General features: G+C 49.6%; 1 protein-coding gene across 2 annotated transcripts in view; it reads left to right on the top strand.

Annotated features, from left to right (window-relative positions):
* Positions 1 to 20,921, top strand: part of LRRK1 (leucine rich repeat kinase 1) — a 96,500-nt gene that overhangs the window by 41,980 nt on the left and 33,599 nt on the right. Inside the window, exons 8-18 of one of the 2 annotated variants that reach the window (XM_019477578.2) lie at positions 4,264 to 4,490; positions 4,858 to 5,033; positions 5,228 to 5,391; positions 6,471 to 6,608; positions 8,979 to 9,091; positions 10,251 to 10,327; positions 15,762 to 15,891; positions 16,425 to 16,537; positions 17,359 to 17,573; positions 18,952 to 19,116; positions 19,412 to 19,584. In XM_019477578.2, the coding sequence (XP_019333123.1) occupies positions 4,264 to 4,490; positions 4,858 to 5,033; positions 5,228 to 5,391; positions 6,471 to 6,608; positions 8,979 to 9,091; positions 10,251 to 10,327; positions 15,762 to 15,891; positions 16,425 to 16,537; positions 17,359 to 17,573; positions 18,952 to 19,116; positions 19,412 to 19,584 (1,691 nt within the window). The remainder of the gene's footprint in view (positions 1 to 4,263; positions 4,491 to 4,857; positions 5,034 to 5,227; positions 5,392 to 6,470; positions 6,609 to 8,978; positions 9,092 to 10,250; positions 10,328 to 15,761; positions 15,892 to 16,424; positions 16,538 to 17,358; positions 17,574 to 18,951; positions 19,117 to 19,411; positions 19,585 to 20,921) is intronic. The other variant, XM_019477579.2, reaches the window with a different exon arrangement.

The following is a 20,921-nucleotide window of genomic DNA, read 5'->3' as shown; positions in this document are numbered from 1 at the left end:
TTGAGGACTCCCCAGTCAGCATAGAGGGGTTCACTAGCTCTGCATTGCCCCCCACCCCTGCCCTTCTTAGCTGTAGCAAAGGACACGTGTTGGACATGGCTGGAGCACTGCTTTGCTCTAGCAGTGCCTATCTGCTTGGATGGCCCTTTGGGGTCAAGCACAGTGGTGGCAACAGAGCACATCCAGGTTGGTGGCAGTGGATCCAGTGCATGGCAGGAGAGGCAGCAGGGCAAGTGATTGCTTCTTGCAACAGTGACAATAGGTCACGTGGCTGTGGGGTGAACGTGGCCATGTCAGCACAGCCCTCGCTTGCCCTCCTGCCACCGACAGCCATGTCCAGTGGGGCCCAGTGGCCCCAGTGCTGTGGCAGGCTGTGCCGTGACCTCCCTTAGCTCTGCAGGCTGTACCCCATTTGCCGCCCCTGGTGTGAATGATGGCGAAGCTGGCAGGGCTTGCTGGTATGCAGCAGGCAAGCTGTAGTGTAGATCTAAGTCCAACAGGTTTCAGAGCCAAGTATCCCTGTGTTCATACTGAAATGGTAACCTGGGAGGAACGTCGTCAAATTTACCTGTCCAGGTGTTCCCTCATGTCGGGCATGACCCTGTTGGATCGGATCCAAAGTCCGAACACTGGACCTAGTCACAAGGAGTACAGCATCCAAGGTTCATTCACCTGCAACTCTACCAGCATCATACACATCATCACCTGCTTACCATGTGACTCTTAGATTTGGAAGCTGGTATCTGCCACCGTACAAAAAAAGAAGGTCCAGTGATGGTGCAGTCAGTATTGCTGTGGTAGGCATTTGGGCCCATTGCAAGGCCTGGTGCCTCCATGAGGATGGGAGTTTGTTAGCTCATTGTTTGAGAAACAGTTTGAGGTTGGGAGACTGCCTGTAAGTCAGGGCAGGTTTGCTGCCACGGCTACCTTGAGATGGTCATCCTTTTCCAGGAGGGGTTGGAGGTCACCAATGATGTGTTGAAGGCAGGGACTGCTGGTGACGACCAGGGGGACTCTGTTGTCCTTGTTCTGGGGTTGATATTGTAGCAGGTTGGAGTGAAGTCTACGTCTGGCTTTGTTGATTTGAGTGGCTACAGTTCTGGGGTTGTGCTGTAAATGTGGGAATCCCTGCTTCAGATCCTTAAGGCATTCATCCCAGTTGGTGGGATCAGAGCAGGTCCGGTTGTAACGCAGAGTACATACCAGGCACTACAGCCGCACGGCATCACGGTATGACTTGCTTCAAGCAAGTCACTTGTCCTCTCTGTCTTTATAATGGGAATAGCAATACTTTCCTTCCTGCTTCGATAGTATTGCCTTGGGGTTGCAGTACTGAACATTTGTAAAGGACTGCATGCATAAAAGCGTATGCACATGCTGCATGTTATTGCTACTAGGTATTACTGTGCACAGCTTTTCATGTTGAGTTCATAGATTCATAGATCGTTAGGGGCTGGAAGGGACCTTGAGATCATCGGGGCTAGCTGCACCCCAACTCTAGGCAGGAAGACAACTGGGGTCAAGTGACCCCAGCGAGGGGACTGTCCAGTCTCCTCTTGCAAACCTCCAGCGTAGGTGACTGTATCACCTCTGGAGGGAGTTTATTCCGCAGTCTGGACACCCTGACTGTGAAGGGGGTTTTCCTGGTGCTAAGCCTGAAGTGGCTTTCCAGGAGTTTGTATCCATTGGTCCTGGTCCCCAGGGGTGCCCTAGTGAACAGCTGTTCACCGAGCTCCTGATGCACTCCTCTGATGTAGCGGTAAACCACTACCAAGTCCCCTCTCAGCCTTCTCTTCTTTAGGCTGAAGAGGCCCAGGTCCCTTAGCTTTTCCTCCCATGGCTTGCCTTGCAAGTCCCTGATCATACAAGTGGCTCTTTTCTGGACTGCCTCAAGTTTTTCCACGTCCTTGTTGAAGCGCGGCGCCCAGAACCAGATGTAGTGCTCCAGCTGCGGCCTCGCCAGCGCTGAGTGCAGTGGGAGTATCACTTCCTTAGTTTTGCATGAGATGCAATGGTTAATGCATGCCAGCGTGGTGTTTGCCCTTCTGACCACCGCATCGCACTGCTGGCTCATGTTCATGCGGTGGTCAGTCATTACCCCTACGTCCCTTTTGGCCGTGGTGCAAGTTGGGCGGTCACCTCCGAGCCTGTGTGTATGTTGAGGGTTGTTTGCCCCCAGATGGAGCACCTTACACTTGGAAGTGTTAAAGATTTCCTCTTTCCTACCCACTGGTTCTTTACCTCAAATTTTGAGTTCCAGATCACCCTGAAATGCCCTTTTTTACTTCCTTTTCATTTGAAATGCAGGGTTAAAAAAGGACAGAGCTGTAAATTTAGCCCCTAATAGGAAATGAAAGTAGCGGATCAGTTCCTTGCTGCCTCCTGGCGGTGATGTAAAGGGTCACTCCAACAAGCCTGGATCTGCAGGACCTCAAAGAGTTTGAGCTTGTGAAACCACTCTTGGGGGAACCGCTCCAAAAGCATCTGTGTCCCAGTTTCAAAAGTCTCTGTGCAGGTCGATGGGACTTAGATACTTCTGCAAATGCTCCTTTGGCGAATGATTTTAGGCGGTGGCATTTTCCCAACTTCATAGTCTTAGTGATTTCCAGATTTCTTTTTTTAAAAGGATACAATATTCTTGTCCTCACGTTGCAAGCCTCAGTGCAAAGTTATGTAGCAATGGGGCTGCTGCTGCTCTGATCATAAAAGGTGTGCACTGTTCATCCCCATTTGTATTTAACAACACAAAGTATTATTTGCATACTCTTTCCATACTCATTACCCCTTATCTCAGCGATGCCTCTGAATCACCCCCTAAAGTGGAGCTGTTGATGGTGAGGAATGATAGGTGTGTAAATATTACCACACTAGCAAACAGCTGATCACTGATAAGCCTGATTGTATTGCTGCTCATTTCCCTCTCCAGGAAACCTCCTTGAGTGCTTGTCCCTCCCGGGAATTGGGCCAGGGGTGTGTGTGTGTGTGTGTGTGTGTGTGTGTGTGTGTGTGTGTGTGTGTGATTAGAGTTAACATAGCGTACCTCATGTGACCCTACCATGCAAGGCACTTTTTGCACAAAGGTACCTTGTCTGCACTAAGTGTGTGGGCTTAGTCCTTGTAGGCAGCCGCCCTGATAGGACTCGCTGCTGTTATTGGCCTTTGCACTGGTTGAAAAAAGGAGTGGGTTTATGACATCCGGCCTTAGACCAGAGTAACGTGCTCTCTTCCAGTTTAACATGACCCTGGGGAAAAAAAAAGGTAGAAGCATGCTGGTGTAAGTATCATATATCTGCAGCTTATCCCAAGGTAGCCGTTTGTTCATAGGATCAATGGACCGGAAGGGACCTGGAAGTTCATCAAGTCCGGTCCCCTGCCATAGGCAGGTTAGTGAGCTCAAACTAGCTCAACAAGCCTCCTCTTGAACACCTCCAAGGACGGCGACGGCACCACCTCTGCCGGGAGTGTGTTCCAGGTTCTAGTTACTCTTACGGAAAAGAAGTTCTTCCTTACCTCCAGTCTAAATCTTCCTTCTGTTAGTTTGTGTCCATTGGTCCTCCCACGGGGTGCCTTTAATGCAAACAGGCTCTTTTCTGCTCCCTAGTCCTCTAAGAGTGAAGCTCTGCAATCGCTTCATGCAGGTACCCTGGGATAGCAGCACATCTGTCTGTTCCGGATCCCACCATCATTTATACTGGTGTACAAACCTGTTGCAAGTCACCCTGCTGCAAATGTCATGTGTCTGTGCCCTACCTCGGGCGTAGACCATCCTGAGCTTAACCCTGTACCCGCTCCCCACACACATTTCTCACCAAAGTCCTCGTGAGATGAGCACGTGGAGGAAATCTGGCCCATGCATCTGTAATGGGCAGGCTCGTCTTAGTAGGGTTGCAAGATCCACAGGGGAAAGGATCTGAGAAGGACTGCAGTAACTCTCCATGTGTGGACACTCAGGTCCTGCCCAGCCCCGTGCAGGCTTTCTGCTCAGTGGAGCTGTCTCTGGAGAGGGCTGTTCATGGCAAGCTGCTTTACCCTCCATGGAGCAGGTCTGGAGCTCCCCAGCCAGATGCAGAAGGTTTCTTTCCCCCTGCTCCATGCAGAGATGCCGGGCTTTGCTAGGGTTGTGACTGGGTCAGACAGCAGCTGCCTCTTATCAATGCATTACCTCCCAGCCTGCATCCCCAGCCGTGCAGCAGGGTCTACGTGATCTCTGCCAAGCAGGTGGGTGGTATTCACCCAGGTTCTGCTTCCTTCTTGGGCCTGCAGCTCCTTCGTGTGAGCTGGACGAACTTCAGACTGCCGTGGGTGGACTTGGACTGGCTGATTGACATCTCGTGCCAGATCACCGAGCTCGATCTCTCTGCCAATTGCCTGGTCACCCTCCCGTCCGTGATCCCGTGGGGCCTGATGAACCTCAGGAGGCTGAACCTGTCCAACAACCAGCTGACAGAACTGCCCGGCGTGCAGTTGTCTGACGAAATCATATGTACAAGGTGGGTCTGGCCTCCCCACTCCCTTTCTTCAAAGCAGAGCAAGGGCAAAACGCTGCCGCAGTTCGCTCAGCAGAGCAGACATGACAGGCTAAAAACGTCCTTGCTGGGTACAGGAGCAATGTGTTGATGGACCACCTGGGTTTATCTCCGTGTGGTCAAAGATTCAGTGCTGTTTGATTATGAACCCTTTTCCTTGTTGATTATTGGGGCTCTCGCGTTTGAAAAGGATGGCTCTTTGCCATGGCTTGTGAGGACATACATTGTGTGGGAGCTCCAAAATGTTACCATTAATGGATGTTTGTCTTATGGCTCTGGTCATGGCTATGCCTTTTATTTGGGCCTTACTGGATGCTTCCTGCTCTTACAGGTTGCTTGAGGTCGACGTCTCCGTGAACAGGCTCACCACGCTCCCCTCCGGATTCCTGCATCTCACAAAACTTCAGAAACTTCTTGCTGCCAAAAATTACATGGAGAAGCTGTTTGAAGAGGAAAATAGTATGTGTGTGCCCATGACTGAGCTCAAGTTTCCATTTGCCATTCCAGGTTTGATCTTGCAAGCGAGACCCAACTCCACCCCTACCTCATCCCACAAGCCCTCACCCATAAAAACCAAGAGTAGCTGAAGGTGCCTAGCACCTCTCAGGATACTCGTCCAAAGCACATGGATGTCATCAGGAGGTTTTTTCATTACCAGTGACAGCCCCTCACCAGGCTTGTGATGCTTTTGTATCTTCCAGCAACTAATTGGATTGGATTGAGGAAACTGCAAGAGCTGGACGTGTCTGACAACCGCTTAGTGGAGCTGCCCACCGCGTTCCTGTGCTGCCTCAAATCCCTGAATGTCCTGCATGTTTCTAGAAATAACCTGAAGGTGTTTCCAGACCCCTGGGCCTGCCCCTTGGTGAGTCAGGTGGCTCCGTCAGGAACAAAAGCCTGCATATACCTTTCCATAGTGTGTAGGCGCAGTGCAAAGAAACGCAACGTGATGCATTGCTATAGTGCTGCTGTGCAGAGGCCCAAAAGCCACTCTGCCATTGCAGCAGTGCTACTGGGGAGACTTCCTCCTTCGGATCCTCCAAGCCGGTCTCTTGGAGGTCTGTTCCCACTACTGTGAGCTAGTGTTCAAGTGTAGGCCAATGGTACCTCTCATGTGGAGAAGGCAAACACCTGTGATCCCAGCTTATGTGAGCCAAAGGATGGGTAGAGTCATTCTACCAAAACCACAGCCTTCATTTTGATTGACTTTGACACGCAGAAGGCAGCGTAGATTTGCACTTTATAGACTAAGCCAAGTAGATCGATCTATATAGCACAAGCTTTTGTGGGCTGAAGCATCTGATGGAGCGGGCTACAGCCCACAAAAGCGTGTCGTCTCTCTGTCCGTCCGTCTGTCTTTCTGTCCGCATACACATACACATACTATTCCGTTAGTCACTAAGGTGCAAATCTGCCCTGCATTTTGCTCAACTTCAGACTAACATGGCTAGCAACGTCTCTGACTTTTGACAGCATACTAATACCCCTGTGTCACTGTCATCTAGTTCTTCGGTATTTCAGGAGGACAAAAACCCTCCCACTTTCATCTGGATAATGATAAAAAAACAAGGAGCATCTTGTTTAAATGCATGCGTCAGGGGCAGAGTAAGTGATGCTGATCTTTCAAATAATATTTAAATACATATTTTTAAAAAGAAATTTGCCTATCAATTGAACAAATTCTTTCAAAATGTGTTAGCAGCTGCTTGGTGTTAACCTCTCCAGGACCAGGACAGCAGACCTATGTGCACATAATCCTTCATTTTGTAGTAGTGACACCTAGCTTTCTTTTTTTTTTTTGAAGCGCTAGGAAGCTTGCAGAAATCCACTGTATTCACACTGTATCCACACACAAACCATGCAACACCCAATCAGCCTGTTTCCAGAGAGTCGCGTCTCGGGGTTCGTTACTGTACTGAGCATATTTTTCCTTTGTGCTTCCAGAAATGCTGTAAAGCAGCTAGGAATGCCCTGCAGTCCCTCCCAGACACCTTCTCTATTTTCTGGAAAAATCACCTGAAAGAGGTGGATTTTTCTGAAAATGCATTAAAAGAAGTTCCTCAGGGGCTCTTCCAGCTTGAGGTAAGTGTAAAACATTTGTTGCCTTCATCTGTTCCAGTAGCTTAGCCTTGTTAGAATGGTGTGCATGCGTGTATGGGTGCATGCATGTGTGTGTGGGTGTGCGCCACTTCAATCCCTTTCCCCTGCCTGATCTGCTGCTCTGATTTCTGCTTCATGTCCTGTGCTCACTGACTGATCTGCTGATCTACTTTCTGTTCCCCGCTGCCCAGTCTGCTGCTGTGCTGCCTGTCCCTTCCCTGGTCTGCTATGTGCCACACACTTGTGCCATAGGTTGGCCACCCCGCCCTAGTTAATGATGGCAGCTCCTGTCTCTGGGTCTTTAGGCTTATTCAGATAAAATAGAAAGGTGGCAAGTGTTCCCAGTTAGCCAGCTGTGATCCACATGATGCACCTGTGCCCCTGAGTAAGAACATCCCTGCCCCCTCAGCTGGGCTGCCTGCACCTTGGGTTTGAGTGCACTGCAGTGACCAGGACCACACAGGGCTCAACTGGTCCTTCTCCAAGCACACGAAGTGACAGTGAATACTAGAGCCTTGGTGTTATTCACACTCGCTGGCCAGCCCCAGTCAAGAACAAGTAACCAGCATTCCCTTAGACATGCATGCAAATGTGGCCTCCATCTCCCAGGGCTCCAGCTTGAACTCTTCTGGGAAGGTAGAAGCCTGGGACACGTAGCTTGCATTTGTCTCTGCATCCCACAGCTCAATCGCACCAAGTTAGTACATCCTGGTGCTTCATCCTCCAGCCCAGCAGTACAAGTCTGACACCTGGTCACGGGAGAGCTCCCTCATTCGGAAAGCCTGTGCTGATGCTTGCAGGGAACTTGGCCCAGAGTGCAAGGTGGAGGTTGAGTCCTATGGTCTGACTGGAGCTGAAACCGAGCATAGGGCAATTTTGACAGAAGCTGTAAGTGGGGGGAGATGGAGAGTAGGCTTTATGGCTAATTTGTATGTACTTCTTCAAAGGCCTTTTGCTCAGAATTACTTCTTGCCTTAAAGTTGATTGAACATGCGTCTCCCATCGTTCCTTCCAAGGGCTCCTCTAATAGTCCACGTTATTGTGCATTTGGTTGGCTGTTTCCAGCAGTAACGGCCCTGCAGCACCCTGAGCTGTCACTGGAGGGAGTCTGTTGCACATTAAATACTGTTCTGCTCAGCTGCCAAGTCTGCTGCAACCACGTTGCATTCATCTCCCTCATTCACCGCTTCTCCAATACAAAGTCTCAGCTGGCATCACTCCATTTACTTTGGCTGCAGCGTATTAACTTTCACGGAGTTATGGTAGTAGAGAATTTGGCCTTTATAGGATACAGTTCATCATACTGTGTGCTGTAGTGAAGGTGTATAGTATTCAGCATTGAATCCTGTCTACATGGTATGACGTAATGCATAAGACGCAGAAGTGGAATCGACCTGTCAAGTTTCAATGTCTAGTCTTAAGTCAGGGAGAAAAGTCACCAGATATTATAGACCAGAGGTACCTAACCCCTGGCCTCCAGGCCAGACCTGGCTCCTGGCACTGTCATCCACAGTCCATGTCTCTGCTTGCTGAATTGGGCACACAGGATGGCATGAGGCCCATTCCCAGCACATGGGGCTGGATGGAGGACACATAGGGACATCAGGGCTCCGATCCCAGTGCACATGCTAGACAGAGGTGTTGCAGGGCCCTGGGGCACCAGTCCCAGCATGTGGGATCCGTACGGGGCCCAGTGGTCTGATTCTGGCACGTGGGTATAATGCATGGCTTGGGGACTAGCCAGGGCTGTGCCAGACCTGATCCAGCCACAGGCCTGATTCTGGCGTGCGGGACCAGCCCCACACCACTCACCTGGCCAGCAGGGCCAGAAAGTTGAGCATCGCCGGTCTAGACAGCGAAAAGTAAATGCACGTTCTTTTGCTTTGCTGTCTAAACAACAGATAAGAGTAGGAGCTCAATTCCTCCAGCACAGAGAGCTCCTATTTTTGCATTTGAAACTTATTTGAAACTGACTTTTGTCTCATCTGAACCTATTCATATATTAATCCAGATGTGTATGTAATCCCACTGGCAAACATATGACAAATTTTCCACTTGGGAATATTCCGTTAAGAATCCAGATAAAGTTTCCCTTTAGGTTTATAATTTCTACTTGAGTCCTTCAGCAAATAAGTGGGTAATAGCACTGAGCTAACACACACAGCTTTGTAGAAGAGGGGCAGTCAGCGTATGTGCTGCAGAAAGATAAAAGAGGATATGTTTGTACGCTACAAAGCGCGTCTCTAGTTAGCTGCCTTCATTTCTGTGCAGTTTCAGCAGCCCTGCTAACCACGTCTCTTCCTGCCTGTTTGATGGATTGCTTTTCCTAAGGGCCGGATATTTTACTTTCAGGCTTTGGTGTCTCTGAAGCTGTTGGGAAATCAGCTGGTGGCGCTGCCTTCTCAAGAGAAGTGGACTTGTAGACAGCTCAAGTCCCTGGATCTCTCCAGGAATCAGCTCGGAAAGTAAGATTTTCTTTTTCAGTTTGTGTTAGAGCTACAAGGGAAACCAAGGTTGCCAGTAACACCAGTCTCTTGCCTTGTGTAGAAAGCGCCAGTGCTTTTATTGACCTAGTGGATGAATTATCTACATATAACATGTCTTTTCCAACTATGCAGTTGGTCCAATAAAATATATCACCCACAGAAATCCTTGCCTCTCGCTATACATAATGTAAAGTTGTCTGTGGAGTATGAACCACCTCTCTTCCCCATGTTTTATATACTTATGGCAATGAAAACATATCAGTCGATCTCTTTGGCATACACTACATTACTTACAAGTAATCCATGAAATAATACCTGCAGAATCTTCCTTCTGCTAGTGAGAGCGTTATCTTTATGAATGCTTATTTGTGGTGGGGCATATCTGACCCATAAATATTCAGCCACTTGATTTCAGCTTGGGAGTCCATGCATGTGACAGGCTGTCGGTTCACAGAGCAGACAGATCATGCGGGCTCTTCAGAAGAGGGGAGGGGAATGTGAAGTGATATTTTTCCATTTGGAAAGGGTGTGGGTTATGCACACCTGTAGGCCTAGTCCCTTCTCTAAAGGCACCTATAGGCATGTTGTGCTCCCCATGCAAATGCACACCCAGCAGCTGTTCGGGAGTCCTCATGATCCACCTGGTCAACCAGCAGGGATACAGCACTGCTCTACAGGAGTCTCCACGCATTTCTGCAGCATTACTCTTGAATTATCACATCAGAGGGGCCCTCTCGGTTACCAGAAAAGGCAGCTGTGCTGCTCTCCAGAGTCTCCAGGAAGCTTGTTCAATGTGCTGTCTGGCAGCTCACTTACCCTTGATGCTCATAAAGCACAAGGCTAAGTGTGCTTTTCACAGGGGAAGCAACCAAGTGTCCCAGAGCCCCGAGCATTGCAAGGGGAAGGGCGCTGTGGAGTCCAAACCGGGAACCTTGGGTCCCAATAGCTGCTACTGTTGGTGGCATTGGACCTACACTGATCTCTGCGGCTGACGCCCTTCTGTCCTGCACCAGTAAACGTGCTCTGAAATCACACGAGGGGCTGTGAACCCTCAGTGGCTGCAGACTTGGTGTGTGCATCCACAGGCATGGCCTCCCATGAGACCCATGCTTCTCTTTACCTTGTGTTTTGTCCCCAGAAACGAAGAAGGATTTAAAACCAAGCGGATTGCATTTTTCACTACAAGAAGCCGACCACGTTCAAGCATGGAGACAGGTACAAGATACGGTGGCCTCCTGCCCTAGCCAGGAACAGGGAGGGAGGTTGCGGAGAGGACAGCAAAGAGACAGGGCTGTTGGAGTCTGGCTGAGAAGGGGTCATTATAAGTTTGGCTGCCAGTGGCATTTAAGCAAGAAGAAAATGTTTAATCATGAAAACATCATGATTCATGAGGAGTCATGAGGAACATGGTGGGATGGACTGCCCATGTGGCGAAAGAATGTGCTTGGGAAGTCAGTCTGGCCAGTCCTTGCTACACTGACCCAGGGAAGCTAACTGGTATTTAGTGGCATCACCTGTGTCTCCATGGCTGAGTTAGCAAAGTGGGTTTTGTCCTGGACTGCTTGTCTCACATTGAAGGTTTGTATTTGGGGGAATCTTCTGAGTGCTATAGGTAAAACCCGGTGTTATTTAATATCTTCATCAGCGATTTGGACGAGGGCGTGGAGAGCACCCTCTCCAAGTTCACAGATGATACCAAGTTATGGGGCAAAGTTAACACACCGGAGGGCAGGGAGCAGATACAGGCCGATCTGGACAGGCTGGATCAACGAGCACAATGAAATAGGATGCAATTCAACGAAGCTAAATGCAAGGTACTCCACCTAGGGAGGAGGAATCCCCAGCACACCTACAGGTTGGAGGACAACCTCCTCAGCAGCTCAGCGGCTGAGAGGGATCTTGGAGTCATAGTTGACTCCAAGCTGAACATGAGCCGGCAGTGTAACGAAGCCATCAACAAAGCCAATCACACCTTGTTGTGCATTAGCAGATGCATGACCAACAGATCAAGGGAAGTGATGCTCCCCCTCTATGCAGCACTGGTCAGGTCGCAGTTGGAGTACTATGTCCAGTTTTGGGCACCGCACTTCAAGAGGGACATGGAGGATCTGGAGAGGGTCCAGAGGAGGCCACTTGTATGATTGGTGGCCTCCATGCAAGACCCTACAAGGAAGGGGAGGTTGAGGGATCTGGATCTCTTCAGCCTCCACAAAAGATGTCTGAGGGGAGACCTTGTAGCCGCCTATAAGCTTAGCAAGGGAGGACAGCAGGGAATTGGAGATGCGCTATTTGCTAGAGCACCCCAGGGAGTAACTAGGAATAATGGGTACAAACTAGTGGAGAGCAGATTCAGGTTGGATATTAGGAAGAATTTTTTCACAGTACGGGTGGCCAGAGTCTGGAACGGGCTGCCAAGAGAGGTGGTGCTGTCACCTAACTTGGAGGTCTGCAAGAGGAGGCTTGATAGACACCTGGCTGGGGCGTCTGACCTCGGTCCTCTTTCCTGGCAGAGGGTTGGACACGATGATCCTTTGTGGTCCCTTCCGACTACAATCTATGAATCTATGAACGCTGCAAAGATCAAAAGACCACTTGCAGATCTCCATGCTGATGCCTGATCTTGGTGGGAGCAATTTGCTCCTCTTTTCTGTTTGTTTTTGCTTCAAGGCACTCAGGGCTTTAATGAGCTGTGGGAGGTGCTGACTGAGCAAGTGCTGAGGGACTTGCATAGACGAGCGGAATAGAATTTAGATGCCCGAGACGCACTTTTGGGATCTGATCGCAGTAAGTGGGACTGTGAGCGAGGAGGAGGAGGTGTCATTTGGCAGCGAGCTCTTGCAAGCATTCTTTCTCCTGCTTTGCCTCTCATGAAGAACATTTGGGATTATCTTTCCATTGAAGCTCTGGTGCAGTTATAGTTGGTCAGGGGCCCAAAATGGTACACTTGGAAGGCAGAGACCCATTTGGACACTCACCTGGACCTCCTAGTGAGAATGGATCCCTTGCCCATGTAGTAATCTCATCTCAGTACACTTGCAAAATTTCCTCTGCAGAAGCAGGAGGTGGTGTCCAGCATTCAGCATGCAATGGGGGCATCCAGCCCAGGGGTGCAAATCCCTTCTGTGAGGAGGAGATTCCTCTTTGCTATTTAGAAAATAAAAATAGAAAAGGCAGAACATGGGTAGAAAGGTGAGTGCAGTGCCATCAACAGGAAATGGGACCTTATAGCTGCTGTGTCCTGAAGAATCCTGCAAAACCTGGGGCATCAGCCTCTCCACTCTCCAGAGCGGCACATTATGCATTTTGCAGCTGGGTGGGGAGGCCTAATCCTTACAGTATATTGAAGCAAAGACCTGGCTTGGCTTGCCAATGCCCCAATCCACAGCATGCACACACTCTTTAGGTGCCCCCAGTAATGCCCACCTTCTGCACCTGCTTCTGTGGAGCTATACAGAGAGAAGAGAGCTGGAAATGGAGCAGAGAAAGAGAGGAGAAATGATAGCAGGTGTGTCCAGTCCTGGAACAAGGGGATGAGGGAGGTGAAGAGGGGACGTGAAGTAGTCAGCCTGGTAGGGGGTCTACATAGCATGCACTGCTGTGCCCATCAGTGAGGTGCAAAGGCAAAGGGACCTCAGCCACGATGCCTGATGTCGCATGACCTATATTTTCCAGTACATAAAATGCATTTCCCCCCTGACAACAGGCAATCTAAAATTAAAGTGCATCTTGCCCACTGTAATTACATAATGAAAAACAGTCATCATCGTAATAAAAAATCAACCCAAATTCATCCAAATTCAGTCTAGAAACCTTCCCCTCCTGTCTTAGCTTTTTGGGGGTATGCATCTTATACACTAGAAAACATGCCCCATTGAAATGAGATATGCTCAGTGCTGCTACATAGCACAGTGCCAAGGGGCATCATAAAACCAGCTTAGCCCACTCCCTGAGGGCCTGTGTGCCAGCAGGAACCCCTGAAGGAGGCAGAGCCAGCACAACTTACTCTTCATAACCACCCCTTCCCCAGACAACGGGATGGGGCCAAGTGCATGTGGGCCATTTGTCACTGCTTTCAAACACCCTCCAGCCCCTGAAAGGCCTCCTCTTTGGCAAGGTATAAGTTAGAATAAATCTTCTAGTCCCCGGATGGCAACCGGATTGACTAGCCACCGAGACAGAATAAAGTCACGTTGTCAATCGCCTGTCAATCCTGAGCCAGGTGCAGCCTGGTAGGGCTGGGACAGACAGTCAAGAGGTGGAAGAATATGAAGAGTGGACAGGAGAGAAACCAGATCCACTTTTCTGCCGCACGCCCCAAAAACAGCACGCTGTGTCTGATATAATCCTACCCAGCGAGCTGTTTACTCATGTCCAGGAAATGATTTGCTGGAGATCATTTATGGGTGCTTCAGCCACTGCGTTGATAAAAAATACCTTTCTGCCTGTGCAGACGGTCGCGTTTGTGCAGTGTATTCATCCAATGCTATTTTTAGGATAGTTTTGGGTTTTTTTTCAAAGGTTTTTAAAAGAAAATGCAAACAGCAGCCAAAAGAGTCCTAAATAACTCCTGAATAAATTGTCACCATTCATACACTCCCCAAACCTGGTTCCAGCACAGTGCAGCCTTCTCCACCGAGGGTGCTGCTGCTATATTTGGTCTAGGACCTCCGGGTCCAAGCTTCCCTAGATCTGTCTGTATCTGGGTGTCAAAAATCTGGCCTGTGGGGCACCATCATCCGGCCCCCAGTGCTGCTCCTGGATCCAAAGTTGACCCACACTGCACATGGCATGTGCCAAACTAGGGCAGCTCTGTTAGCCTGATCTGATCCACAAGGCCGGCCATGCACCGTTCACCTGGCCCATGGACCAGCCCTGCACCACTCTTCAAGTGCACAAGCATGATGTGTTGACTCCCCTGGTCTTTATATCTAGATTCATGGGCGACTGGAAGCCACCGGTGGCATTGCTGGTAGGGATGGGACTGGTGAGCACCCACAGATGCCATCGGTGGCGGGGTTGGGACTGGCGAGCAACCGCTGACACTACCAGCAGTGTTGGTGGTGGGGATGGGGCTGGTGAGCACCCGCAGATGCTGCCAGTGGCATTGGTGGTGGGGATGGCCCTGTCAGGGGGGGCATGTGCCCCCCCCCCCCATGCCCCCCTACCACTTGCCTATGTCTAGATTTGTTCCAGGAACCTTAAACACTCAATGCGAAGATTAACTTTATGATCAATCAGAAAATAGTGAGCCCCTGAGTAAGCCTGTTTACTTATAGCGATTAGAAGATAATTTGCATGTGAAGACTCGGTCAGGCTGTGACGTGCTTGCTCCCACAGGACAGGCCCTTCTGGCACAAACAGGGCCACTGACTGCAGAACAAGCACATCTCCCTGACCCGGGACTGCCATCCTAGCACAGATCTGCTGTCAGAACTGGGAGGACTTCTTTTTTAGGAAACTGTCCACCATTATCTTTTCCACTGGTGCTTTTCAGGTTCATTGTAGTTACAGCCATTCCTCAAACATCATTTGAATGGAAGAATACGTCTTTGGAGAAGGGTAACTGTAGTAGTCTTGGGGCTCTTTTAACTTTTATGATTTGCTTTTATTGAAATGATAGACCAAGAATGTAATGGATGACGCAGGATTTCCTGTGCAGAGTCCCCCCAGCTGTATCCTTCTCCTTGTCTACTTCTGGCCTAATTCTTCCTGGTAGCTGTCCACAGGACGGCACACAGGAGCGTTACCCTTCATCCTGGTATTCTGTGCAGTCATTGCAGAAGTATCGAATACAACAAAATGATCAGCTTTGCAGCTAGTTGGATTTCTTTCTCTGAACCACTCCAGCAAAAGCAGTCTGGTGATTCAGCTATCGCTCTTAGTGTTTGGGTCACACCCAAAACACACTGAACACTGTTCAAACAATAGAGAGACTCCTTTGCCTTGACGTGTGTGCAGCCTAAATAGACAAACAGGAAAGACAGCTGCCCAGCCCAACTTGCTCCATCATTGTTACTCCAAAATGTCCTTCTTCCGCCATCTGCACTCTCTGCCTTGCACAGATTTGACATGAAAGGCCACAGTGGAAGAGTGCATAGTGGAAGAGTGCATAGTCTCACCTCCCCTGTGTCATCACTGATGACGCCTGCTGCTAGCTGGCTCGCCCATCTGAAAGGTTAACTATACAAGCAGACCCAATCCTCCAGACTTCGTCCACACCAGGTTGCCCACATGTGGTTAGTGGGCTATAATGTGGTGCTGTTCCCATCCAAACCGGTCATAGTCCCCGTTCTCAGTGCAAGCTGCAAGGTCTGGAGTGGCAGTGGTCCAAGAAGCATCTCACAATAGGCAGTTTGCAGGAGGAAGGGGACAGATGCTGTCCCAGGATATACTTTTCTAAACTGATTCCCATCGGTGACCTGGAGGCTGCCTCTGTTCCTCAGCGTGCCACTGAATACCTGGCCACCGTGGTGGGGGCTAGTCAGCTCCCAACACATAGTGCTGAGATTGGAAAACCCAGGGTCTGTGTTACTCTGTGTTACTGCTAGTGACCTCTGTGAATAGTTAAGGTCAAGGGCTGGAGCCCTGTGGTGTATTTTTAAAGCTGCAGCCTGCTCTCAGCTTTCTGCTTTCTCTCTTGCCATTGCAGGTTCCTTCCTGGAGTTTCCTACGTTCCTCAGCGACTCTCTAGAAGTCCTGTATCTGAACGACAATCAGTTAGACTTCGTCCCACAGTCCATTTGCCTTCTGAAAGGTTTAACAGAGCTTTATTTAGGAAAGTGAGTGGTGTCATCAAAAGTCATGTTATTTCTCTGCTGCTTTTATAAGGACCCTTCTCTCTTAGTTTGCAACCATAGGTGACAAGCTCCCTTGAAGTCAGAGAGCAAAAGGCCCTTAGTGCCACGCAGGCCCCATAAATCTCTGTAATATAGGTGGAGATTTAATCTTTAGATGAAAGAGCAATACAGTGGTTTTGCACAACACTGGTGCCTCATGTGCCTGAGCCCTTCTGGGTCTCCACTGCCACAGCTTCCTTGCCCTTGAGCTAACGACTAAACATCTGTGCCTGAGGTTCCTTATCTGTCAAATGGACACGGGTAATTCTCCTTTGTCTCTCAGAGGTGATCCCAATATTAATTAAGTTTACAAATCACTTGACAACACTGGGTGTGGGTTAAGTAGCCTGATTCAAATGTTAAAGGAAAACCAGGGGCAGATTTTTGGAAGGACAGAATCGTGTAATAGGAGCCGGTAAGAGGCGCTGTATATGTTCAAAGCCTGATCGATGGTCCATGCATTTATTTTTGTACAGTAACCCTGGCATCCGAGAGCTTCCTCCAGAACTTGGACAGCTGGCTAATCTTTGGCAGCTGGACACCGAGGAACTAAATATCAGCAACGTTCCTGCGGAGATCAGAAAAGAAGGTAAGCCTCATCCTCCATGAACGTTATTAAATTCAGCGGTCCAAGCAGATAATGAAATAGAAGTGATTTTGATTGCCTGGACCTGGAAAGAATTGCATTGGCCCAAACCTTTGTCATCGCTTAAAGAAACTGGACGGAGAACTTTCCACATAGACTGATATTTTTTTTGTCTTGCAATACCCACATATTAATGCAGTGTTTTGTTCCTAATGCATATGCTAGAGAGGTTTGGCAGGGTGTTGTCTAGGCACACCAATACGTGATAATATTTTGACAGTCCTTCTACAGACATATTAAAATATTTCACAGTCATGGACCCAAATTTTTCAGCAATACTCTTGTAAGCTGTTGCATTTGGACCAATGACAGCGGCATAGTCTTATTTTTAATTCATGTAATAAAATCCTGTGGAAATAAAGTTAATGAGAATTATTTCTTCTAAAATAAAGGTCTGTGGCTCAAGTGTGAATTTAACTAAAAACATGGAAGTCTGAGGAAAAGCAGAGTATTTTCCCAAAGCTGCATTAGAGTTTATGCTTCTTTTTTTGCTTCTGGAGAATGAAAACGAAAGCAAGCCTTGCTCCTCACACTGATTCATTGTAGACTTACTGCGTCGACCCTTTCCAGGGGCTCTGTCTCGGGTCTGCCCAGTTAGGGCTTGCTTGGTTTTTATTTATTCCACAAGCCCTTTCAAGCAGCAGGGAAACTGCGCTGAAAATATTCATTCTGCCGGCCTGCCTACCACGTGAGACTCGGCACTGTCCTGCCATGCACACTCGCATGCTAGCCATGGGCTAATCCTCGCACCCTTTCTCCAACAGGCCCCAAAACAGTGCTGGCGTATTTACGAGCTCAGCTGCGCAAGGCTGAGAAGTGCAAGCTGATGAAGATGATTGTCGTCGGACCCCCGCGTCAGGGGAAGTCGACACTGATAGAGATTTTGCAGACGGGGAAAGTCCCACAGGTGATGCACAGCGATGCCACCATACGGACAACGAAATGGGAGCTTCAGAAACCTGCCGGGTACAAAGCTAAGGCGAGTCACGGTCCGAGATACTTACCTAGATGGAGCTGTTTGGTTCAGAAGGGTTTCTCAGTGGGGAAGTAGCTTGTCCCTTGAGGGCTCGTCTGTGCCGTGCCAGCAGCAGGTCTTGGAGAGGATGGGACTGAACGAGCCCTGCCCATTCCCCGCTGCTGTCCTGTTCTAGCTTCGTTCTTTATCCCTAGTCACTCCTTGCCCGTTCCTGAAACTCTCCATCCTTTTCTTCCGGGCGCCAGGTTTTCAAAGACCCGCAGGCATCTAAAGGTGGAAATAGGTTTCGTGCTTTTATTGATCTCAGTAAGTTGCCCCGCTTTCCTGGATTACAACAGCAGTTAAAACATAGTTCATGCAGATGCTCCGGGTACTAATCTACACCTTTAGGTGCCAGGCACTGCTAAGAGTCTGGCTCTAGGGACTCACTCAGCATTGTACCGGGACCTATTTGTTGGCTTCCAAGTGGTAAATAAGGGGTCTACAGCTCAGCTGCTTGTGTGCAAGCTGCCGGCGCTCCCTCCAGAGCTAGGAAAGCCCTCTAACTCCTGAGTGATGAGTGGCTAGAGTCCTAAACTGGGACTTTAGAGCTGTGTGCAGGTCTCTGTCCAGTCTCCTGGCACGATTGAGCAAATCATTGAGTTTGTCTGTTCCTTGGCTATCAGAGCATGACCTAGCGTCCCCGTGGCATGTGAGGTTTCAGGGTGCTCATATCCCAGATGAACCCACGTACAAGGAGAAGGGCTCCTATCCAGCAAGGGCGGTCTTCCCCTGAAGAGTTTTGGATCAGAGGGCACTTGTTTTGGCCCCTGTTTGATACGATGCCATACAAGGCAGCCATGTTTCTCAAGATGCCCCGCAGGTGTCAATCAAAGCCATGAAAAGCTTGGAAAGCAAATATTTCCAAAAGGCCTTGCTGGTGCATAGGTTAAACTCGGTCGTGATTGACTGGAGCATGATGGCGGAGAACTGCCCCCAGCCCAGTTCTGTCCAGCACAGCGCCAGCGGACGGCGAGTTTAAACAAGCCCATCACATGTGCCGCAAGCCAGGAAGAAAACGGTTTTCATTCGGGACCCAGCAAAATGCACAGTTCAGAATCAGGTCTCTGTGCTGGAAAACCCGTAGCATCCGCTAGAGACTTCCCAGCGTCAACAGCACCGCTATAGTCTTAGCAACGAGCAATTGGTTTGGATTTCCGGTGTGGAAGTGGGAAACAATGGCTTGTTGATTTTTCCTTTCCCGGGGGCACAATTGGGACATTGAAAACCTTCTAGTGTCGCCCATTATGGAGACACCCCGGCGTAGGTTTATACTTCAGCTATTATCTCCCTGTGATTTACTGGAGCTGTTTGATTTGAACACTTCTCTTTGTCTAAGTAGGTTGATTCAGTGGAGCTCAATGTCTGGGATATCGGAGGCCCCGCCAGCATGTCTACAGTCAATCAGTGTTTCTTCACAGACAAAGCATTGTATATGGTCGTATGGAACTTGGCTTTGGGGGAAGAGGCCGTTGCAAACTTGCAGTACTGGTTGTTAAACATCGAGGTAAGATGTCACTCTTGGGTTGTGAAATTTTTCTTTAGTCATAACTCAGTCCATCAAGGGGGATCTCCTGGGTTCTTTTAAAAAGTCAGCTGCCTCTGATTCCTATTTTGAATGGTTTAAATTCATCTTCGCCTTTATCCTTTGCCGTGCACACCAGCACTTGTAAAAACAGCTGATTTATAAACCATGGTCCAGACCGTGCTGCAGATAATTGTGTTGGAATCGGTATCTGCCCGTGGTCGGGTCGTGCTCGCGCTGTCTGGATGCAGGTCACGGGCCGCGTGTTCTCTTGCAGGCCAAAGCCCCGAATTCTGTCGTGTTAGTAGTGGGAACGCACCTCGACCTCATCGAAACAAAATTTCGGGTGGAAAGGATAGCCACTCTCCGGGCGTACGTCCTGGCGCTCTGCCGCTCTCCATCAGGGTCAAGGGCCACTGGCTTTCCAGATATCACCTTCAAACACTTACAGTAAGCACCACGTCCCTGATTTAACCCTGTGTTGTCCTCCCTGACCCCCGAATGGAAGTTGTTTTTTTCTAAATTCTCGTTTCCTTGGCACCCACAGGGATTTAAAAACCCTTCAGCATTGTGCTTCACATACACTTACACAGAAGGAAGCCATGCCTCATTTTCCTTCTGGGTAAAATAGGGGTAAAATATATGAACTTTCAGGGGAGTTTCATCGATGGATGAATGTCGCTGAAAATGCTTTGAAGAGAAGGGGCATAGCTGTTACCTAAGCATTGTCACTGCTAGTAGCTACCAGTGACGACCTGGTGGGATTCGTTAGGTTTCCAGGACTAATGTCTTGTAACCTTACACCGCTGTATCCTTGTAGGATCATAGGAAAGTAGGGCTGGAAGGGGCCCCTGCTCAAGGCAGAATCATCCCTGACTAGCCCATCCCAGCCACCGCCTGTCCAACCTGCTCTTGACAATTTCCAGGGATGGAAATGCTGCGACCTCTCCAGGTAGCTTGTTCCAATGGCTAATCACCCGCAGAGCGAGACAGTTCTTCCCAGTCTCCAACCTAAATTTCCTCTGTTGCATTTGGAGGCCATTGCTCCTAGCCCTGAACCCAGCAACCACAGAGAATAGTCCTAGAGGACACAGAGCATCTGCGATCTCTTGCCCTACAACTGGGCTGCGGGGGCCAGCTCCACAGCCTCACCTCTGCCTTTAGGAGGGGCGGATGCCTTGGAGGAGCTTGCATGCAGAGCTCAGTTCAGAGCAGTGGGGAATTTAGTAGCAGCTTGGCAGGGCGGCCCAACGTGACTTCTAGCTGCTAGGTATTGCTGCTGTCTGTGGCAGGTGCTGGGGGCTAGCCCCCAGGTCCCACAGCTGGCATGTTGGGGGGATTCTGCTGCCTCCGCCACACCTGCTGGCAAAGCCAGCACGGAGACCTCCGGGGCTGCATTCTGCACGTGCCCAGCACCTTCGGTGCAACCTCCCACGTCCTCTCCCATAGCGGAAACCCCCCTTCCCCTGCTGACCCCCGAAACTCCAGTTCATGCCCTTGCACAAGCTCTTTCTGTTCCTCTCAGCCTCCTGCTTCTTTCCTCTGCCGTTTCCTCCTGTTTTCCCTGCCTGCCTCTCCTTTCTGTCCCATACAACCCCAGTCATTCGCCATCGATCACCTGGAGTTGCTGGGAACACTGCTCCTCACAGGACTAATCCGGGACAGCCAGGGCACGGCTGGAAGTTTCCATATGTTGTGGAAAGCCTTTGTGGGGCTGAGATAAAAGCACTCTGATGAGCCATTCATTCAGCTCCCCGCTGCGTGAGCATGTACTTCCCTTTGCCCAC

Source organism: Alligator mississippiensis, chromosome 11, assembly GCF_030867095.1.
Source record: "Alligator mississippiensis isolate rAllMis1 chromosome 11, rAllMis1, whole genome shotgun sequence".
NCBI lineage: Eukaryota > Metazoa > Chordata > Crocodylia > Alligatoridae > Alligator > Alligator mississippiensis.
The sequence above is the reverse complement of the archived record's forward strand: the minus strand, read 5'-3'. Positions and strand labels throughout refer to the sequence as shown.